The 19,824-nt window shown below is 46.0% G+C and overlaps 1 protein-coding gene across 1 annotated transcript; it reads left to right on the forward strand.

Annotated features, from left to right (window-relative positions):
• Positions 1-295: 295 nt before the first annotated feature.
• LOC125439720 (ADP-ribosyl cyclase/cyclic ADP-ribose hydrolase 1-like) lies at positions 296-19,434 on the forward strand. Its single transcript, XM_048508853.1, is given in 10 exon segments — positions 296-603; positions 9,665-9,797; positions 12,666-12,801; positions 14,247-14,329; positions 14,856-14,883; positions 14,886-14,931; positions 15,561-15,653; positions 16,087-16,173; positions 17,382-17,470; positions 19,133-19,434. Coding segments are annotated over 9 exon segments (918 nt in total). The 5' UTR covers positions 296-355; the 3' UTR covers positions 17,446-17,470; positions 19,133-19,434.
• The last annotated feature ends 390 nt before the right edge of the window (positions 19,435-19,824 follow it).

Here is a 19,824-nt window from a genome sequence, read left to right on the forward strand (position 1 = left end):
CATGTAAGAACAAGGCAGCACAAATGGGTACCGCTTCAAGGACAAGACCACCAGCGTTTACGTCCCATAAAAAGTGTGCACAAGCCATCAGATAACGCCCCCCCCCAAAAAAGTTCAGGAGGAGTTTTGTGAGGTCTGGATTCAGGTGCAGTCTGTCTGTCTGTGCTGACTGCAAAGACTCCGTTGGGCCGCTCTGAGTTGACTGTCGGCCTTTGTGCCCGGTCGGCACGTGAACAGAAAGGCAAAGAGAGAGGGAGGAGGTGGCACGGGGTGAACTTAGAAAGCCGCTCGCCTGCCAGGGACCAAGGGAACTGAAGCCGCAGCTGTGCCTGCTTTTCAGAGATCACCCCTCAAGATGCCCTTCCAAAATAGCTCTCCCAGGACGCAGTGTCCCAAACTCAGTCTGGTCATAGCGGGGGTCATGGTTCTGCTGATCGTGGCCATGGTGGTGATACTAGTGGTTGTTGTGATGAATCCAGAAAAGAAAAGGACCACCGGCACAGGATTATCTCAGTGGAAAGGCAAGGGAACCACTCAAAACCTGCAAGAAATCGTCCTGGGGAGATGTTATAACTATATCATGACCATGAATCCTGAGCTCAGGTAAGCCGCCAGAATGTTTTTCTGAGGCATAAACACAGTGTGGAGGCGGGTAGCGTTTGCTGAGAATTGGGCTCGGAGCTGAATGTGAACATTTATTGACAGAACAGGGTTGAAACTATTCTAGAGCAAACCACATAAGAGTGCTTGTATTCTGGGCATTTTAAAAAATTTCAATATTCCAGGCTTCCACCCACGTTTCTGCTGGTTTTGCACAGATGTGGCGGCTTCCTCCAAGTAGGTTAATGCTTTCTTTCATCTGATTGGGAAGAAATGTAACTTTGCCACCAGTGGTGGGATCCAAAAATTTTAGTAACAGGTTCCCATGGTGGTGGGATTCAAACAGTGGCGTAGCGCCAATGGGGCTGGGCGGGGCACAATGGGGGCATGGGCGGGCATTCCTGGGCGGGGCTGTGGCAAGGACGCTTAACATGCTCGCGCCGGATCCTTAGGCGAGAAAACGAATGCAGGCGCGAAGGCATGAGCCACGCTTACACTGGTTACTACCTCCTGCTAGACTGCTTCAAGTTCTGCGCGCTACTGCTGAGGAGCAGAGGAGGGGCGTAACTAAGGCAAAAATCATGTCTCAAAATCACCAATTAATAACCCCCTCTCAGTACACACAAATAATTAGTAACCTACTCTCGGGAACCTGTGAGAACCTGCTGGATCCCACCTCTGTTTGCCACGTATGTAGGGGCAGGAAAAACTTCGTCTTGTGAATTTTGCCTTGTCATGCATCTGTTAAAAGCGAGGGCCTGCAGTTTATAGCTCCAGAGCCAAATGTGGCTCAGTATGGAACTAAATAAATGTGACTTTTCAAAAGAAAACAGAACCTTTCTGTTATGCCTTTAAGCTCAGGCATATGGGAGGGGTCAATTTGATGCTAGAATAACCAGTATGTGAAAGCAAAAGCCGGCAAAGATGTTCAGGGGACCAAAAGGACTCTTAGCAATGCTTCGCAGACCAGGAAATGATAGAGATGAACAGTTGTCAGCAATCCAGATGTGAACCACATGCAGGTTTATGGTAGAGCACTGTGACCATCTCCTGGGATACTCCTGTGTCTCTTGATTACTTATTATGAGTTCTCTTGTGAGCCACTGGGACTCACAACGGCTAATGTTTATGCTGCTGCAGATTTATGGATTATTAAGCAGCTAGACAATTATCAGTAACAATTATCAGCTGTGCATTTTCGATTATGGAAACAGGCAGTCTTACACTGTTGCTCTGAATCACAAAAGGTTGCTGACTTCTGTCTCAAAGGGCCTTTCCCCACTTTTCCCTCTACCACTGTCGCTGCGCGCTACTCACTGTGCGCGTCATTTCTGGCGCGCGCCCTGGCTTCCCCACGACCCTGTGCTCTGCGCGGGGTCGTCAAAAGGCGCCATTTTTTCCAGCGCCAGGAATGGCCCAGCTGAGGGGGCGCGACAGCAGCAGCGTCGGGGCGGCTGCGTTGTCGCCGCCCCTGTAGTGGGGAGTGCCCCGGGACCCCGCGCTACTTGGCCCGAGTAACGCGCAGCAGAAGGTAAGTGGGGAAAGGCCCAAAGGCTCAGAAATCCTGCCAGCAAAAGAGGGCACTTAGAAATGGAAGCAGAATTTTAAAGTGCATTTTTGGGAGACATGTGTTTAGTAAATTAAGTATGTATGGCAGGCAACCTCCCACCTGCATCCTGTAGGTTTCCGCTACTGCTTGATGGAGAAAGCAAATGGGGGGTGGGGGGGGGCATCATTCACAACCATCATCCTGTCTGGGAAAGAGGACTATAGACGCCCCCCCCTTATTCAAAATCATTTTAACAGGGGGCAATCATCTTTGCCAGCTGTCCCAATAATTGCCAAATCATCTTAGCTGCATCCCAGTTGGCCTGTGAATCAGATAATCCCAGTTGGCCTGTGAACGGTTGTGGGTGGGTGGGGTGATTGACGTTTCAATCCATGAAGAGCATGTTAGAAGTGTTTTAGAGAGCTGTCAGTCACATAGGAAGGTGGGTTGTTGCTGACATGCGTTTTTTATCAGTCTACCCAGCTGCCCTCCGCTGCCTGTGTTGTCTTCCTCCCCGCCCCCTTTCCCAAGCATGCCTCTCTGCAGTGAGAAACCCCCGTCCCAGAGACCCCTACCCTCAGCCCCCTACACTCAGACTGTGGGTGTGTCCACAAGGGTGTCCCTGAAAATCCTGTGTTTGAAGAAGCAGGTGCTGTTATTTTGTGGAAAAAACCCTGAATGTTTGAAGCGCATCTCTTTCCAAACCTCCTTGTGAAACAGCCTGCCGGATGGAACGGGCTTCCCCTCTGCTGCCTGAGTTGTTTTCCTCCCCCCCACTTCCCAAATGTGCCTCTCTGGAGTGATAAAACCCCTCTTCCCCAAAAGACATCCATTTGAATACACAAAGCCCTTTTCGATCTGACCGTGGGTATTCAAGCAAGAGTGTCATTGAAAACCTGGTTTTGAAGTGCACCTCCTTCCAAACTTCCTTGTGAAACAGCCTGTCCGAGGGGGCTGCTTTCGAAGGGCAGAGCATCCTTGAGGGTTACACTCCAGAAAATAATTTAATAAACAGAAGCACAGAGCTGGTTTTGGTGGGTTTTCCGGGCTGTGTGGCCATGTGGTCTGGTAAGGTCTTGTTCCTAACGTTTCCCTTGCATCTGTGGTTTATGCCATGCTATTTGTGATGGTTGTCAAAAACCAATATGAGATTCAGGAAGGGCACCTGTGTTTGATGTTTGGCAGGAAGATTTTGATGGTTATCTATGTTCTGTGTGTCACAGTATCTGTTTAGAACCTGTGGTACGCATCATCATGATTCTTGTAAGCCCCTTTGAGTCTCCTTTCAGGAGAGAAAGAGGGGATATAAATCCAAACTCCTCCTCCTCCTCCTCCTCCTCCTCTTCTTCTTCTTCTTCTTCTTCTTCTTCTTCTTCTTCTTCTTCTTCTTCTTCTTCTTCTTCTTCTTCTTCTCTGGTTCCCATCCTTCTGTCCACCAGAAAAGGGGAGTATCCATTAACAGGATTATTCTCCTATAGAATATGGCCTTTGCTCATCTAATCATGAGATGATCCCATATCTCCTTTTATTTCACATTCCTTTAGGACCTCCGATTCATGAAATGCCAAATCTCTCTGTGTGGCAGACTTAAAGATTTAAGAGCAAGAGGCCAAATTTCCACTGTATATGCTGACAAAGCCCTGTTGGTTCTTCTCGAAGTGGGTAATATGGTACCAGACCTTTTGCATTTGATTATTTTTGCCAAGATCTCTGAATACCAAATTAATTGGAGGAAATTAGGGTTGCCAGTTCCCCTGAAGTAAATTTCTGGTGGGGAGGGGGGAATTGGACGCTTTGGCATTATATCCTACTGAGGTACTTTGCTAGGTTCCGCCCTCAGATCTCGAGGAGCAACCCTCAAGGAAACTGTGCAAGATCCTAATAAATCCTGCTACCCAGATACCTGATTGAAAAGCATGTCCCTCCTGAACATGCATATAATCAGGTAGAAGAGCAAAGATGTTTATTGTTTTATGTGTCTCTCACTAGCCAAAAACCCCCTGAGATCTTGACCCTTTTTGTCTCTTTGAAACTCTTTATGCTTCTTTCATTGTTCTGTGTTATTTGATTTTGAGTTCCAGGGAAACCTATTGCCTCCTACCCATGAATGTTTCAGAAATCATGACTAGAGGGAGAAAAAAGATGTCTTTGTTCCAAGCTTGTAGCTTTGCTACAGAAATTAACCGTTTCCGAGGCACAAATCCCGGGCCTACTTTTCTTTTCTCCTGTTCCGTTCTTATGTGTCTACGCAATAATCACAATTTAATTTACAGCCTTTCTGAACATAACTATTGATTCCATCTGTGCAGGAAAACTCACTCAAGTCATTCCCTTCCTTGATTATTGGTCAGTTCTAGAGCAAAAATCGTAGGCCATTTACACACTTGTGAGCTCCTTCGCATTGAATGTACATTTGCTTCAGGTTGCATTCTCAGTTATACACTCATTTCCCCCTCTTTGGAACTCACCACAATTTCACTATTTCACAGAAAATCCCTGTGGTTTCCAAAAGCTCTCAAAGTGCACCTTTTTCTCTCCCTTCCTAGGGAATGTGAAGGAGATTCATATGCATTAGGCTTTCTTTGGGTTTTCTTGCTTCTCCCTGTCTTCAAGCCTCCACTTCAGAAGGATCAGAAGGGCTTTCTTTTGTTTGTTTTGTTTTAATACCCTAAAGTTGGCATGAAGTTGACCAGGTCAAGCAAAGTAATTTATTTTACTATATGTGGTGGACTTGTAAAAAAGTGAATAAATATTGGGGAAAAAATACATGCAGAAATCCAAAAAATTCTGGAAATCAAGTTCTAAACGGCTTCAAAGACTATACTATTGGGAATTCCACCAAATAATTTGCCAGAAAACTGCAAGAATTATTCTTTTATTTATTGACTACCGCCAGAGTAGTATTGGCATACAGATAGAAAGGAGACACTTGTCCTGACTGTTAAATATTTGAAGAGAAGATAAACAAATATGCTACAATGGCAAAACTCACTAGTATTGTAGACAGACATCCATAACAGGAGTTTCATGAGAAATGGAAATTGTATCTCTTGGATTGTACTGATAGGTCTAAATAATGTTTAGGAGAAGTATGAAAGACAACTAAAATATGGTACTAATGTTTCAAAATAGATCCAGTATTCTATTATTTGCACATGTTTTTGAGGAGTAAGAAGGGCAACTTCTGATTTCTGGCTTGTATAATTAATGTGTCGCAGGTATTTCATCTATTCTGACTTTCAAAAGAAGGCTAATAACAGAATAATATTACTTGTAAAAGGTTAGATAAGAATGGCTTTATATAAAAATATGAAAAAGTCAAGACTCTTGACTTTCATATTATGAAAAGTCAAGACTTCATATGTATACAGTTCATAGATAGACAGAGAGAGAGAGAGAGAGAGAGACAGAGAGAGAGAGAGAGAGAGTTCATATCCCTAAAGCATGCTTCATTCAGCACCCGATGCAAGGACATCTCTGCCTGGTGAAGGGAAACAGAAGCATCTTGTATAGAGTACTAGTGTAGTGTGACCAGATGTCCCGCTTTTGGCGGGACAATCCCGCTTTTAAGCAATTTGTCCTGTGTCCCGTGGGGTTTTTTAAATCTCCCGATTTTTGGAAGGCTGCCGCACTGCCTTCTGGGGTGCTCCCCTTTTCCCGCCCTGTCACAGAAGGCAGTGCGGCAGCCTCCTGCACACGCGGCTGCAGGAGCGCACAGCCTTTTGGGGCGCTCCCCTGTTTCCCGCCCTGAGACAGGGCGGGAAACAGGGGAGCGTCCCAGAAGGCAGTGCGGCAGCCTCCCGCGCCACACTGCCTTCTGGGGCGTTCCCAGTTCCCACCCAAACCGGGGATCGCCCCAAAAGGCAGTGTGCTTCTGCGGGCGTGGGCGCGCGCGCACACGTCCCACTTTAAAAAGGTGAAAATCTGGTCACCTTATACTAGTGACATTAGCTGGAGTAATTTTTGTCACAAGTTCCACCCTGCGCAAGGTCCGTGACAGATCCTACTATCATTACCTAAGTACTACATCAATGACGTTCATCATTTGTAATGAAATTATTATAATTCAGGGGAAAATCTCTGTGTCCACATTCCACAATACAACTGAAACATTCAGAAGTGAATTGTGGGAGTGCTGTATGTCTGAGTTTGGGAATTTGCTAGCACCAGTATTTGGTCTGCCTGAGAAGTAGCTTGTGATTGAATGAAAGAGTTCTACTTTGTTTTCGGGGGAGTTTTACATGTTAATTGGCCAAAGGAAAACAAAAAAGACAAAAGGACATTGAAAAGTCTCCTTTTCAAAAACTCAGAAACTGGCAAGTAAAATAACCAAGCCTGGAAGAGCATCTATTTTCTGAATTCAACAAGCATTCAGTTTCTCCATTTCTCCAAGCAGACACATTTTTCAATAGCTTAAAGGAGAAAAAAAATCTGTCTCAAAACCAAAAAAGTATAGCTCAATTTGCCAAGTCTTTCTATTCCTCTTAGATCTCCTCCACATGGGGATTTTGTCCTGGGTGGTCAGTGGGATGCACATTCTTTGGGGGAGGACAATACGTGGAGATTTCAGGGTTTTTCCCTTTAAACTTCTTTTACTCCGACTTAAATGAAAAAGTGGGGTGGGGGGCTGTCTCTGAAGCAGGTGGGGCAGAACACTGCCTGCAAATTGAGGGAACCCAGTTCTGTGTTCTCGATCCATTTAATCGGCTTTGTCTTCTGTTCATAGGTGAGCTGCCAATGGATGAAAGTAGGGGGGTTAAGTGTGTGGGGAGGCGCATCATAGTGGTCAGCACAACTGCACTTCTGAGCCTGTATGACCGGACAGAGGTTCGGGGTCAGCAATCAGTGGTACAGAGAAGCTGTACCCCACCAGAACCTGCTTCCGCATTAAACAGGGCAGGAGCTAGGGGGAGCTGCGCCCAGGGCACGCGTGAGCCCTGCGCCCCACCATGGCCCCACCCGCCACAGAACACCTCAGCCCTGCCCCGGAATGCCCCCGCCATGCCCCCGCACTGCTGCACACCTGGTGTGTTGCACCCCACCCCATCCCCTTGGTGCTACGCCACTGGTCTTAGGGGAGCAGCTTTGGAACTGGTCTTAGGGTTAGGGTTTTCAGAGGGGGAAAACGTGGGCATGACTGAGAATCCAACCTGAAGAAAATGTCTGCTTGATGTGAAAGAGGCCACAGGGCCAGAGTCAGAGGTGGGATCCAGCAGGTTCTCACAGGTTCCCGAGAGTAGGTTACTAATTATTTGCATGTGCCGAGAGGGGGTTACTAATTGGTGATTTTGCCACGTGATTTTTGCCTTAGTTACGCCCCTCCTCTCAGCAGTAGCGTGCAGAACTTGAAGCAGTCTAGCAGGAGGTGCACCGGCGTGTGTGGCAGCCTGCGCCTGCGTGCATTCGTTTCCCGCCCAAGGACCGGCGCAGCAGTTGCGTCCTTGCCACAGCCCCGCCCAGGAATGCCCCGCCCAGCCCCATTGGCGCTACGCCAGTTTGAATCCCACCACCATGGGAACCTGTTATTAAAATTTTTGGATTCCACCACTGGCCAGAGTGGATCCTTAGGTGGGAGTGACCATGTTCTCTTGGAGTTTGTTATACAGGGGAGATTTAAGGATGGATGCCAGACCAATTGTCTCTCTTTCTCACTCTTTTTGATAGAGTGACAAGCTCCACTAATTCATTCAAGACATGTATGTATGCTCTTGGTGAGGTTTCATACAGCACAAGTAAAAATTCTCTCTTCATTGTAAACCTCCAGAAACCTCTAGGGTGTTGGTCATCTCTCTGGTAAGAGATACCTTAGCGTTACAAGCAGAGTGCACGGAGGCAAAGCACAGTAGAGCTTCCCCAGGCATGCGTGTACGAGCGTTGACACCAAAGAAAACTTGACGTCATTTCATAGCTTCTGACTGAGCCCAAAGTAACAAAATTAATTTCAACAGAGATAAATGTAAGATACTACACTTAGGCAGAAAAAAACTAAATGCACAGATATAGGATGGGTGACACCTGTACATGTGAAAAGGGATCTGGAAGTCTTAGTGGACCACAAACTGAACATGATTCGTCAATGTGATGCAGCAGCCAGGAAAGCTAATGTGATTCTGCACTGCATCAACAGGAGTATAGGATCAAGATCGAGGGATATAATAGTACCACTCTGGTCAGATTTCATCTGAAATACTGTGTCCAGTTCTGGGTACCACAATTCAAGAAGGATATTGACAAGCTGGAGCAGGTCCAGAGGAGGGCAACCAAAATCGTAAAAGATCCAAACTCCATATCCTTTGGGGAGCTGGGGATGTTTTGTCTGGAGAAGAGAAAGTTAAGGGGTGACATGATAGCCATGTTTAAATATTTGAAGCGATGTCATGTTGAAGATGGAGCAAGCTTGTTTCCTGCTGCTCCAGAGACTAGGACAAGGAGCAATGGGTTCACGGTGAAGGAAAAGAGATTCCACCTAAATATCAGGAAAAACTTTCTGACAGTAAGGGCTGAGTTTCTAATTCTAACAGCTTTTTCAATTGAGGTGTATATGCATATTTTCTCGCCATGGTCTGTGTGATGCGATTGTACCTTCAATCACCATAGGGATTAACTTAGAACAGTGGTGGCGAACCTATGGCACGGGTGCCAGAGGTGGCACTCAGAGCCCTCTCGGTGGGCACGCAAAAAAATGTCCCCCCCCCCCGCCACATCTAGGCTGTCCTGGGCCACTTGGCTCGATTATTAGCATTAAACCTAAGACCTAGTTTGGGGGAAGCAGTGTAGGTAACCCTGTTAAGTGCTGTTAGACCCCACTGATTTTCATGCAAAGAACTAAAGCGTGATCCTTTACCTGTGAGCAAGATTGTTTGCTGGCAATGGGGCTTGCTTCTGAGTAAACCCTCCTAGGTTTCACCCATTGGAAGAGTTGCATGGTTGATTCAAAGCCAAGCCACTGACTACCACCAAGCTTACTCCCGAGTAACGCATGCCTCGGAGCCAACTGTTTTTTCTAAACTAAAACCTCAGTATTCAGGTTAAATTGCCATGTTGGCACTTTGTGATAAATAAGTGGGTTTTGGGTTGCAATTTGGGCACTCGGTCTTGAAAAGGTTCGCCATCACTGACTTAGAATCATAGAACCATAGAGTTGGAAGAGACTATAATGGCCATCAAGTCCAACCCCCTGCCATACACAATCAAAGCATCCTTGACAGATGGTCGTCCTACCTCTGTTTCAAAACCTTCAAAGAAGGAGACTCAACCAAACTCCTAGGCAGTGATTTCCACTGTTAATCAGCCCTTACCATCATGAAGTCCTCCTAATGTTTAGGTGGAATCCCTTTTCCTGTACTTTGAGTCCATCTCTCATATAGTGTTCCATTGGGAAAACAGGTTCACAAATGTGCATTGTGCCAAATCTAACTAATGTTTTCATCATACCCTATTTTTATTTAAGAGAGTTTTGATTGAAGAATGACTAGGTAGAACTTCTGCAACTCTCCCTGTGTTTGTATCTTCCAGTGGCGGCAAGGACTGCCATAAAATCTGGGAACTGTTGCAGAGAGCAATTATGTACAAGGATCCGTGCAGTACGAGAGAGGAAGATTATCAACCTTTAATGGACTTGGCAAGTCATTCCATCCCATGTAACAAGGTAATGCTATTTTATGTGCCTGTCCCTAAGCAAGGACTTCCGTATTTACTTTGGTTTCTCCATAACAGAGTTTTGAGTTCCCATAAAAGAGGGGCACCCAACCCTCAGTCCACAAGTTCCAGGGCACCTGTGGATACCTTTTCTGGCACCTGCTGTGCATTTTCAGGAGGTGGTTGGGGCCAGAAGTGGGTTGTGCCCAGCAGGCTAGCAGAGTTCTGATTGGCTCTGCAGATGGGGAAACATCGCTTCAGTGGTTGTGGCAGCCGTGTAGCTCTTCATTTCAGAATGTAAGCTACCCAGGCCTCACCTGTTCTCACCCATTAAGCCTGGACCAGTGGGAGGGAGGCATGCTTTAGTTGTTGGCACGAGTTTCTAGCCAGGTGCTAGAAAAGGACACCTGGCCTGCATGTGAACAGAGGAGGAGGAGGAGGAGGAGGAGGAGGAGGAGGAGGAGGAGGAGGAGGAGGAGGAGGAGAAGGAGGAGAGGAGGAGGAGGAGGAGAAGGAGGAGAAGGAGGAGGAGGAGAAGGAGGAGGAGGAGGAGAAGGAGGAGGAGGAGAAGGAGGAGGAGGAAAAGGAGGAGGAGGAGGAGGAGAGCTGCTGCTGCTGCTGCTGCTGCTGCTTCTTCTTTTAGGGAAAAATCCTTTCTTAAAAAAGGGTGCAAATGCTCTTGTGTTACACAGTGTGTAACAGACTTCTCTCTGTGATACACCTCTGAAGATGCCAGCTACAGATGCAGGCGAAACATTAGGAACAAGACCTTACCAGACCATGGCCACGTAGCCCGGAAAACCCACCAAAACCAGCTCTGTCCTTCTGTTTATTAAATTATTTTCTGGAGTGTAACCCTCAAGGATGCTCTGCCCTTTGAAAGCAGCCCCCTCGGACAGGCTGTTTCACAATTAAGTTTGGAAGGAGGTGCGCTTCAAAGCCAGGTTTTCAATAACACTCCTGCTAGAATACCCACAGTCTGAGCAAAGAGGACTTTGTGTATTCAAATGGATGTCTTTTGGGGAAGAGGGGTTTTCTCACTCCAGAGAGACGCATTTGGGAAAGGGGGGGAGGAAAGCAACTCAGGCAGCAGAGGGGAAGCCCGTTCCATCCGGCAGGCTGTTTCACAAGGAGGTTTGGAAAGAGATGCGCTTCAAACATTCACGGTTTTTTCCACAACATAACAGCACCTGCTTCTTCAAACACAGGATTTTCAGGGACACCCTTGTGGACACACCCACAGTCTGAGTGTAGGGGGCTGAGGGTAGGGGTCTCTGGGACGGGGGTTTCTCACTGCAGAGAGGCATGCTTGGGAAAGGGGGTGGGGAGGAAAACAGCACAGGCAGTGGAGGGCAGCTGGGTAGACTGATAAAAAGCGCCTGTCAGCAACAACCCACCTCCCTACGTGACAGACAGCTCTCTAAAACACTTCTAACATGCTCTTCATGGATTGAAACGTCAATCACCCCACCCACCCATAACCGTTCCCAGGCCAACTGGGATTATCTGATTCACAGGCCAACTGCGATGCAGCTAAGATGATTTGGCAATTATTGGGACAGCTGGCAAAGATGATTGCCCCCTGTTAAAATGATTTTGAATAAGGGGGGGGGGGGTCTACAGTCTTCTTAGGAATTGCCCATATTTGTATGGTAGAGACCATGGAAGACCCTGAAATAGTGTGAAGAGTAGTAGTAGTAGTAGTAGTAGTAGTAGTAGTAGTAGTAGTAGTAGTAGTAGTAGTAGTAGTAGTAGTTTGGATTTATATCCCCCCCCTTTCTCTCCTGTAAGGAAACTCAAAGGGGCCCACAATCTCCTTTCCCTTCCCCCACCCCCCCACAACAAACACCCTGTGAGTGCAGGTGCACTCTGAACTGGAGGAACCGGGTTTGATTCCCGGCTCTGCCGCCTGAGCTGTGGAGGCTTATCTGAGGAATTCAGATTAGCCTGTATACTCCCACACGCGCCAGCTGGGTGACCTTGGGCTAGTCACAGTTCTTTTGAGCTCTCTTAGCCCCACCTATCTCACAGGGTGTTTGTTGTGAGGGGGGAAAGCAAAAGGAGTTTGTAAACCCCTTTGAGTCTCCTTACAGGAGAGAAAGAGGAGATATACATCCAACTCTTCTTCTTCATTCCCTAACATGTTGTTGCTGGTTCTGCCTTTCATGGCAGCCATTTTGTGGGTGACTCCACCTCCTGTGGAAGCCATTTTGTGGTTACACCACCACCTCTATCAACATTTCAAATGTGCCCACAAGCTGAAAAAGGTTGGGGACTCCTACCATAGAACATTGTGGGGGGGAAATATAATTGTTTCGGTAGTCATTCATACTTAGGGAGCAGAAACACCCTTAGAGAAGTCAGTGGCCAGCAGCCAGCTAAGTAGCAGGAACCAGTTCCTTTTATACATTCTGCAAAGATTTGCTAGGCATTTCTAAAATTGTTTCCATACCCTTAAACTCTAAACAATTACCCCAGATTTTCTCAAAGTACATATATGCTACATTATACTTGCCCCCTCTCCAGAGTCACCTTTAATTCCTCAGGTGGCCTCGTGGAATAAAGACCCATGACAAGTAATTATTTGTCAGGAAGAAGGGGAGCCAGAATTATGATCTGACTTTTATCTTATGTGATTTAGTATCCAAATTATAAGGCTGCATTGCCTTGCTTGGGCAACAAAATACCTTGAACAAGCTCTAGGTAAACATCACCACTGATACACTTAGCCTAGTGTTCTGTATTTGCGTATTTATACAATAACATAGGCAACTGTTAACATGGACTTTGACTTTGTCACTGAGATACAAATGATGCCACAACGTCAACATTGCTTCCACCCCTCACCCCCCACAACCCACCCCCCACCCCCTTGCAGTCACTGTTTTGGAGCAAGACCAATAACCTTGTACATCGTTACACAAAAGCTAATCAGGATGTCTTGACACTCGAGGATACCCTGCTGGGCTACATAGCGGATGGGATGTCATGGTGCGGAAGCAACAGTGAGCCAGGTAAGAAGAGCTTCCTTTCTTTATAAGGAAAAAAAATCAAGTTTTGCGTTTGTTTGTTTTTCTACTGGTCAGGTAGAAGGCCAGGAATTTTGTTCCATTCCCAAAGATCTGAAGTAGAAAAAATTTAAATTGACAGGACCAAAAAGTCTCAGCTCAGAAACAACCTCAGACACCACTCCAAACATTGAGTATTTTCATAGTCTGGTTTTTTTTCTTTGTGTTGTGAGAACCCCAAGCGACACTCTCTTACCTAGGGATTTATTTCTGATTTAGCATGCATAGGATTGCCTATAAAACTGTGGGGAGGCTGTGGGTGTTTCCCCACTCCCCCTGATCCCCCCTATGCCACGCGCTGCTCTCAGTGCGCGGCATCCCAGGCCAGCAGCCGAGGCGTCCCCGACCCAAAAGCCATTAAAAAAGGGCACAGAGGATGCGCTGAGGGGGCGTGACAGGCGACTTCGTCATGGCGGCATGCTCGCCGCCCGTGTCGTGGGGAATGCCAGGGGACCCCGCGCTACTCTCCTCAAGTAAGCGGCAGCGGGGCTTGGAAGGTGAAAGTCAGGGGAAAGGCCCTGTGAGGGCGGCACAGAAGCTCACTTCTGAAAGCGACCCCTGTAGGGGTTTTCAAGGCAAAGAGACATTTCCAGGAAGTGAGTTTTATTGCTTAACCCTAGCCATTTATGTACATGTGGTCTTCTGAAATCTCTGAAACCTTTTCCTCTTCCTAAGAACCTGGAGCCAGTTTCTAATTAGTTCTATTTTGATCAAATATTAGATGTGAAAAGGCAGGAAGGGAGATTCTGCAGAATCAACCATGGGTAAAACCTAGGCTGACCAGACGTCCCGCTTTTGGCGGGACAGTCCCGCCTTAAAACAATTTGTCCCGCGTCCCGCAGGTTTTTTCAAGTGTCCCGATTTTTGGAAGGCTGCGCCGCGCAGCCTTCAAGAGCGCAAGGCAGTCTGCAGGCAGCCTCACTACTCTTACGCGGGCGCATAGAACCTGACCTTCTAGGGCAGCTCCGTTTCCCGCCCTTTGACAGGGAGCACCCCAGAAGGCAGTGTGCTCCTGCGGCTGCGTGCGCATGAACGCGTGCGCGCGGCTGCCCGCCTACCCACCCACTTGTCCCGGTTTACAAAGGTGACCATCTGGTCACCTTAGTAAAACCTCTCCCAAAGTTTGCATGGTAAAACTATTTAATAGTAATGATCCGCTGATTTTAGGGAAAACAGCTCACTACTTGTTGAGATCATGTCGCTAAGAGTGAATTAACAGCATACATTATACCTTTTTCTTGTTGTAATTTTATGTTGCACAAATATGCCTAATAAAGGTCTTTGTATTGTACTGTACTATATTGTATTGTATTGTATTGTATTGCCATCTTCTTTCTCTTAGGGCCCAAGATACCCGTTTTATATTTTTGTCCAAAATACATTTATTTTAGGAATTGACTACAACTCTTGCCCAAAATGGAACGAATGTGAGAGCAACCCCAGTTCAGTATACTGGAAAATGGCATCCAGGATGGTACGTTCTGTAACTTGCTGCTCAAATAATATTAAAATATATCATGCTTTTATAATTTACAAATTAACAAAGTTAAATGACTAGTAAAAACAAGTCTTAATGCTTGAACACTCACTCTGAGGTCAGTCAGTTTGCTTTTGCAAGGGCAGATTCATGCCATCAGTGACTGAGAAAACAAACCTTTTGCTTGTTTGCTTGCTTCAAAGCATTAATGCAGAGAAGCCTTAAAGTGCTAAAGAAAATAGCAACTGATAGATGTTTTAACTGTTTTTTTCATGAAAGCAGATTTTGTGGCTACCAACAGGTGAGAGACTGTTGAAGATTTCTGGGTTGACAATTCTAGAAAACTATTGCGCAGAATGGACCATTGTGGGGTTTCCGGGCTGCATGGCCGTGTTCCATACAGCCCGGAAACTCCACAACACTCCAGTGATTCCAGCCGTGAAAGCCTTTGACAACACTACTGCACAGAAAGCCAGTTTTTAACTGTTCAAATATCCATTGTTTTGTTCAAAGCTTGTTTTAGTTTGCAGAAGCCGCGTGTGGTACAGTCCAAGCATGCTCAATGGGTCAGTTGAAAACGGTGCGTTCAGAAATGACAGGTATGTTCCTGCTTCTGTGTAGCAGACAAGTGGCAGCGTTAGACTGGGGTTGGGGGACTGTCAAGGGGATTGTATCTAGGTGATTGAGATGCATTCCTAGCTCAGTGTAATTGCTACAAGATATATGTAACCAGCTGGCTATATGTTACCACTGCCATTCTGGGGCTTTCTTCCCTGGATCTTTACTTTATGACTTCACACACTGAGTAGATAACTAGGCTTTCACCTGACACATTGGTCTCGTGAGATTGTTTCCGTTATCTTGTGGGGGCAGGATGCCAGGTGGCTCTCTATCTCTACTTGTTGCCTACCTTGGGGCGCCTCAGCTCCAAACTAACTCTGGCCGTTTCCCCACTTACAAAATGGAGGTGAATACACTGCGGTTTCCTTTGCTGTGGGACCTTTTGAGTGCGGGTTCATGGTCCTCACGGCAGCTTCTGGCCCCTTGCTTCAACAAACCGGCAGCCGCGCAGCAGCCATGCAGGACTCCCCACAAATGCACAATCCGCTCAGGGGATTTTCTGAAAATATTAGTGGCTTGTAATGACTGGAGATTTTAGCCATCATCCCTAGTCGAGCTATTTAAAAGTGTTTTCTGTTCCTTTTTTTTCATGATGCTGTTTGGCCAGCATTTTTGGAAGTGTTGAAATACTTTACTTAAATCCAGAAAAAGTCTCCACAGTACAAGTTTGGCTTATGCAGGACATTGAGGGAAATCAAAGGTATGTTTTGCCCTTGCCGAATAAGATATTTCTTGACATATATGGTTCAGTTTAAAATGGGCAGAATAGTAACCCCTTCTTGGCACTCAGAAAAAATTAATAACCACTTCTAGAGGAGTGGAGAGAACTGGTTGGATCCCATCTTCTATTTTTGTAATGGTTGCTTTGCATTTGAAAAAATTGTGGTTTATTTGGTTTCAGGTATTGCTTCTTAACAGTAGGGGGCTCCCTAAGATAGTGATTCACTTATCCCTGCAATTCTCAAATGTTAGCAACTTGGAGGATCACATTTTATTTTATTTTTTGCAAACTACCAGGCAAGGAGATGTGATTTTCTTTTTTAATTAAAAAAAAATTAAATGTACCTGTACACAGATTGTAAATGTTATCATCTCAATGAGCTTAACAACAATGGTTTATATATTTTTCCTAGCGAATCTTGCACAGGGCCATCTATAAAAATGCTGAAAAGCTTCCTAGAAAACCGAAAGATCAACGTCACTTGCAAAGAGAATTATAGGTAATTTACTATAATGCTTTTCGTACCTCTTTGTTTGTATTTATTCCCTGCCCTTTAACACGGTCTCATTTGTTTCAACACGGTCTCATTTGAGGTTAATATCTCAGCTGTTCAGTCTGGTTTACTCTTTTGTGATTTGTGGGCATTACAAGAGAATGTGTACAGCATAAATGTACTGCTGTGGTATCAAGGCTAGTTAGATGGTGCATCTAAGAAACTATTGCCGACATTCAAAGATCCATGCAACAGAACTTTAGAACAGCACTCCCTTGTGTAGTGTGGCAAACTGCTTTGGAAAATATATGCAATTTCAAGAGTTGCTTGGTGTGGTGTGTGCAGGGGCTGGCTACTGAAAGAAAACAAATCAAACTTTCCCATGAAGTAGCACAATCTCTTTGATCTGCCTAAGCAGCTCACTGGATTTTACCTGTTCTCCTTTCTGGCTCCATCAAGGGGCAGGGAACAGACAGGATAACGACAATGATAATTTCTAAAGTGAAACATACTTAGGAAAGTGTTGCTTCCCTGTGTAACAGCTAAATGTCAGCCAAGCAATATGTTTTATTTTAATCTTTGGAAACTGTCCTGATTTCCTTCCTTCCTTCCTTCCTTCCTTCCTTCCTTCCTTCCTTCCTTCCTTCCTTCCTTCCTTCCTTCCCTTCCTTCCTTCCTTCCTTCCTTCCTTCCTTCCTTCCTTCCTTCCTTCCTTCCTTCCTTCCTTCCTTCCTTCCTTCCTTCCTTCCTTCCTTCCTTCCTTCCTTCCTTCCTTCCTTCCTTCCTTCCTTCCTTCCTTCCTTCCTTCCTTCCTTCCCTCCCTCCTTCCTTCCTTCCTTCCTTCCTTCACGCTTTTATTCCTTCCTTCACGTACCTTCCTTCATCTGCCTTCCTTCCTTCGCTGCCTTCCCTTCCTTCCTTCCTTCCTTCTTCCTTCCTTCCTTCCTTCCTTCCTTCCTTCCCCTTCCTTTGCTTGCATTACCTTCCCTTCCTTCGCTTCACTGCATACCGCTTCCTTCCTCTCCTTCTTCCCTTCCTTTAAGCGCTTCCTTCCCTCCCTCCTTCCTTCCTTCCTTCCTTCCTTCCTTCCTTCCTTCCTTCCTTCCTTCCTTCCTTCCTTCCTTCCTTCCTTTCTTTCTTTCTTTCTTTCTTTCCTGTCTGTTTACAATAGCCCGTGTAATGGCTGTAATGTATTTCTTATTGTCTTACAACAGGCCAGTGCAGTTGCTTCAATGTGCCACCAATCCTGACCATGACACCTGCAGACTTTGTCCCTAAAAGTGAAAATGGGGTGCCTTACACTGTATGTATCATTATACAGTTTCATGGAATACAGAATAAAGTTTATGCATATAAAGTAATATACAGAGCCAAACTAGAAGGGGCAGTTGCAGGCTTGTTACTATGAGGCCAAATTTTCCTTCTGGGCTTTCCATTCTCTAAGGCAGAGGTGGGCAATTATTTTTTCCATGGGGCTGCATAAGAAACAGAAAATATTGTGCAGGGCTGGGCCAAGAGGCAGGGGGGCGAGGCGCTTTTGAAAGCCCCGCAGAAGCCGGCAGCCAAGGCAACCAGCTTCTGTGGGGCTTTCAAAGACGCCTTGCTCCCCAGCAAGGCAGGGGGGCCAGTCAGGGTCATCCGGTGGGCTGGATGTGGCCCGCGGGCCGTATAATGCCTGCTCTAAAGTCTCTGCAGCTGGAGCAGGGCTGGATTCATGGCATGCTTCTGAAGGCACATCTGGCTCTGAGTCTTGACCTGGCTGTTGTTCATCCTGTAACGCCTGAATGGGCCCTGGTTGCCCCAAGCCCAGTCCTTTTGGTTCCCAACCTGGTCTGGGCTTACTGGGCTCTGCTCATCCCCTGAGGATTCATCGCTCTTCAGGGAATGGCCCATGACACTGTTACCGCGGGGTAACTTTCGTAAGAAAATTTAAGCCCCAAAAGCTTAAGCCGACAAGGAATAAAATTAAAGAAATAATTCTTATTCAGGCCAACAAAGGGCAAGCTAGTATCAGAGGTGCCACACAAAATGGATGCAGTTTCTTATTTTTTATAGGTTACATCAGAACAGCATTAGAAAGAATACACCCCAAAACGCAATCATCATCAATCAATCACTGAAAAGGGAGGGGATCATCCCTTTCCCAAAAACATTCAGGACAGGCAAGTGCCCTTATTGGAAGAAGTCAGTGTTTCACCCCTTTGACGTCCTGTGAACTAAAGCCCAGCCTCACCTTATCAGCATTGTTCTCAGTTGCCCTACTTTTCTAGACAAAGAGCCTAAACGTTTAACTGTATTCTGGTTTGTATCAGAAAAGGGCAGACTTATGGTGCCAGCAGGGAAGAGAAGACCTCGAAAACAATTTGGTTCATAATCTCTTACATTCCCATGAAAAAGTAAAGACAAAGGGTATTTATCTATGGCCAGTCACCGGATCCTACGGTTAGCTTAACAGGGGAAAAGGAGGCAAAAGAGCAAAATGGCCTGTACATGTTTTGAAGTTGAATTTGTTCTGATTGTAAAGCACAAAATTATAGGAAGCAGTACAATTAAAGAAGCCATTGTTTCATGATTTTGAAGAATCCTCCATTTCCCCTAAGCTTACAGCGCACCATCCCCCTTCTGGTGGTCATATGTTTCTCGGGAGGCGGCAGATAGCCTTATTGAAGGGTGTCTAACTCTGGCACTTCAGACATTCATGGACTACAATTCCCATCAGCCTCTGCTGGGAATTGTAGTCCATGAACATCTGAAGCACCAGAGTTGGACACCGCTGCCTTAGTGGAATGCCTGGATCAGGAGAAGAGCATACACTTTAAAAAGAAATATAATAATTTTATTGAGAATATAATTTTTAAAAAGAAAAAAAGTACAAAGACATATTGACATATTGACATATCATATGACATATTAATCTCAATCAGTCAAACATAGAATCTAACAGATAATGTCTATATTCATTTAGATACTTTGTTCTATGCCAAAAGTTCTATGTCAAAAACATGAGGAGGAAAGTTCCTGACTTTGGAGAAAGAAAACGCCCAACTATGGAAAGAGGTTGAAGCAGAGGCGTAGCTGGGCCAAACTGTGCCTGGTGCCTGAAGAACTATACTTCCCAGGAGACCTTGTGGGCCCCAAGGTCTCCTGGGAACTGTAGTTCCTCAGGCCGTTTTGGAGCCTGAACTGTAAATAGGCTGCTTTTTTCAGCCTGAAAAAGTACTAGAAAAAGAAAAGGAACATAGGTAAGTGTAGGAAGGGGGCGTGGGCAGGGGGGCATCATGGGGGGGCTGTGGGGAGACACGGGGGAGCAAGAAAAAGGGGGAGGGCCAGGGCGATTTTCTGCCCCAGGCGTGCGCCCAGGGCACAACGCACCCCCCTGTCCCCTTGCCACTCCGCCACTGGGTTGAAGAGAAAAAACAAGCAGAAATGGGAAGAATTAGAGGCTGCAGGAAAAAATGGAAAGTGCAGCTATTGAAAAAAGGTTGGCTGTGAAAGCAGGGGAGCTTTCTGTAAAGGAAAACCAGTGTATTAAACCAGAAGTAGAAATATTAGGCCCAGCCAAAAAACTTGATTTCCTCAGTGGAAAAGAGGGAAATAATTCCAGTAGCTGCTAAGGGCACAAAGGATGTGAGAAAAAGTAAAAGTAGACAACAGATC

The sequence above is a fragment of the Sphaerodactylus townsendi genome, linkage group LG10 (genome assembly GCF_021028975.2).
Source record: "Sphaerodactylus townsendi isolate TG3544 linkage group LG10, MPM_Stown_v2.3, whole genome shotgun sequence".
Taxonomy (NCBI): domain Eukaryota; kingdom Metazoa; phylum Chordata; class Lepidosauria; order Squamata; family Sphaerodactylidae; genus Sphaerodactylus; species Sphaerodactylus townsendi.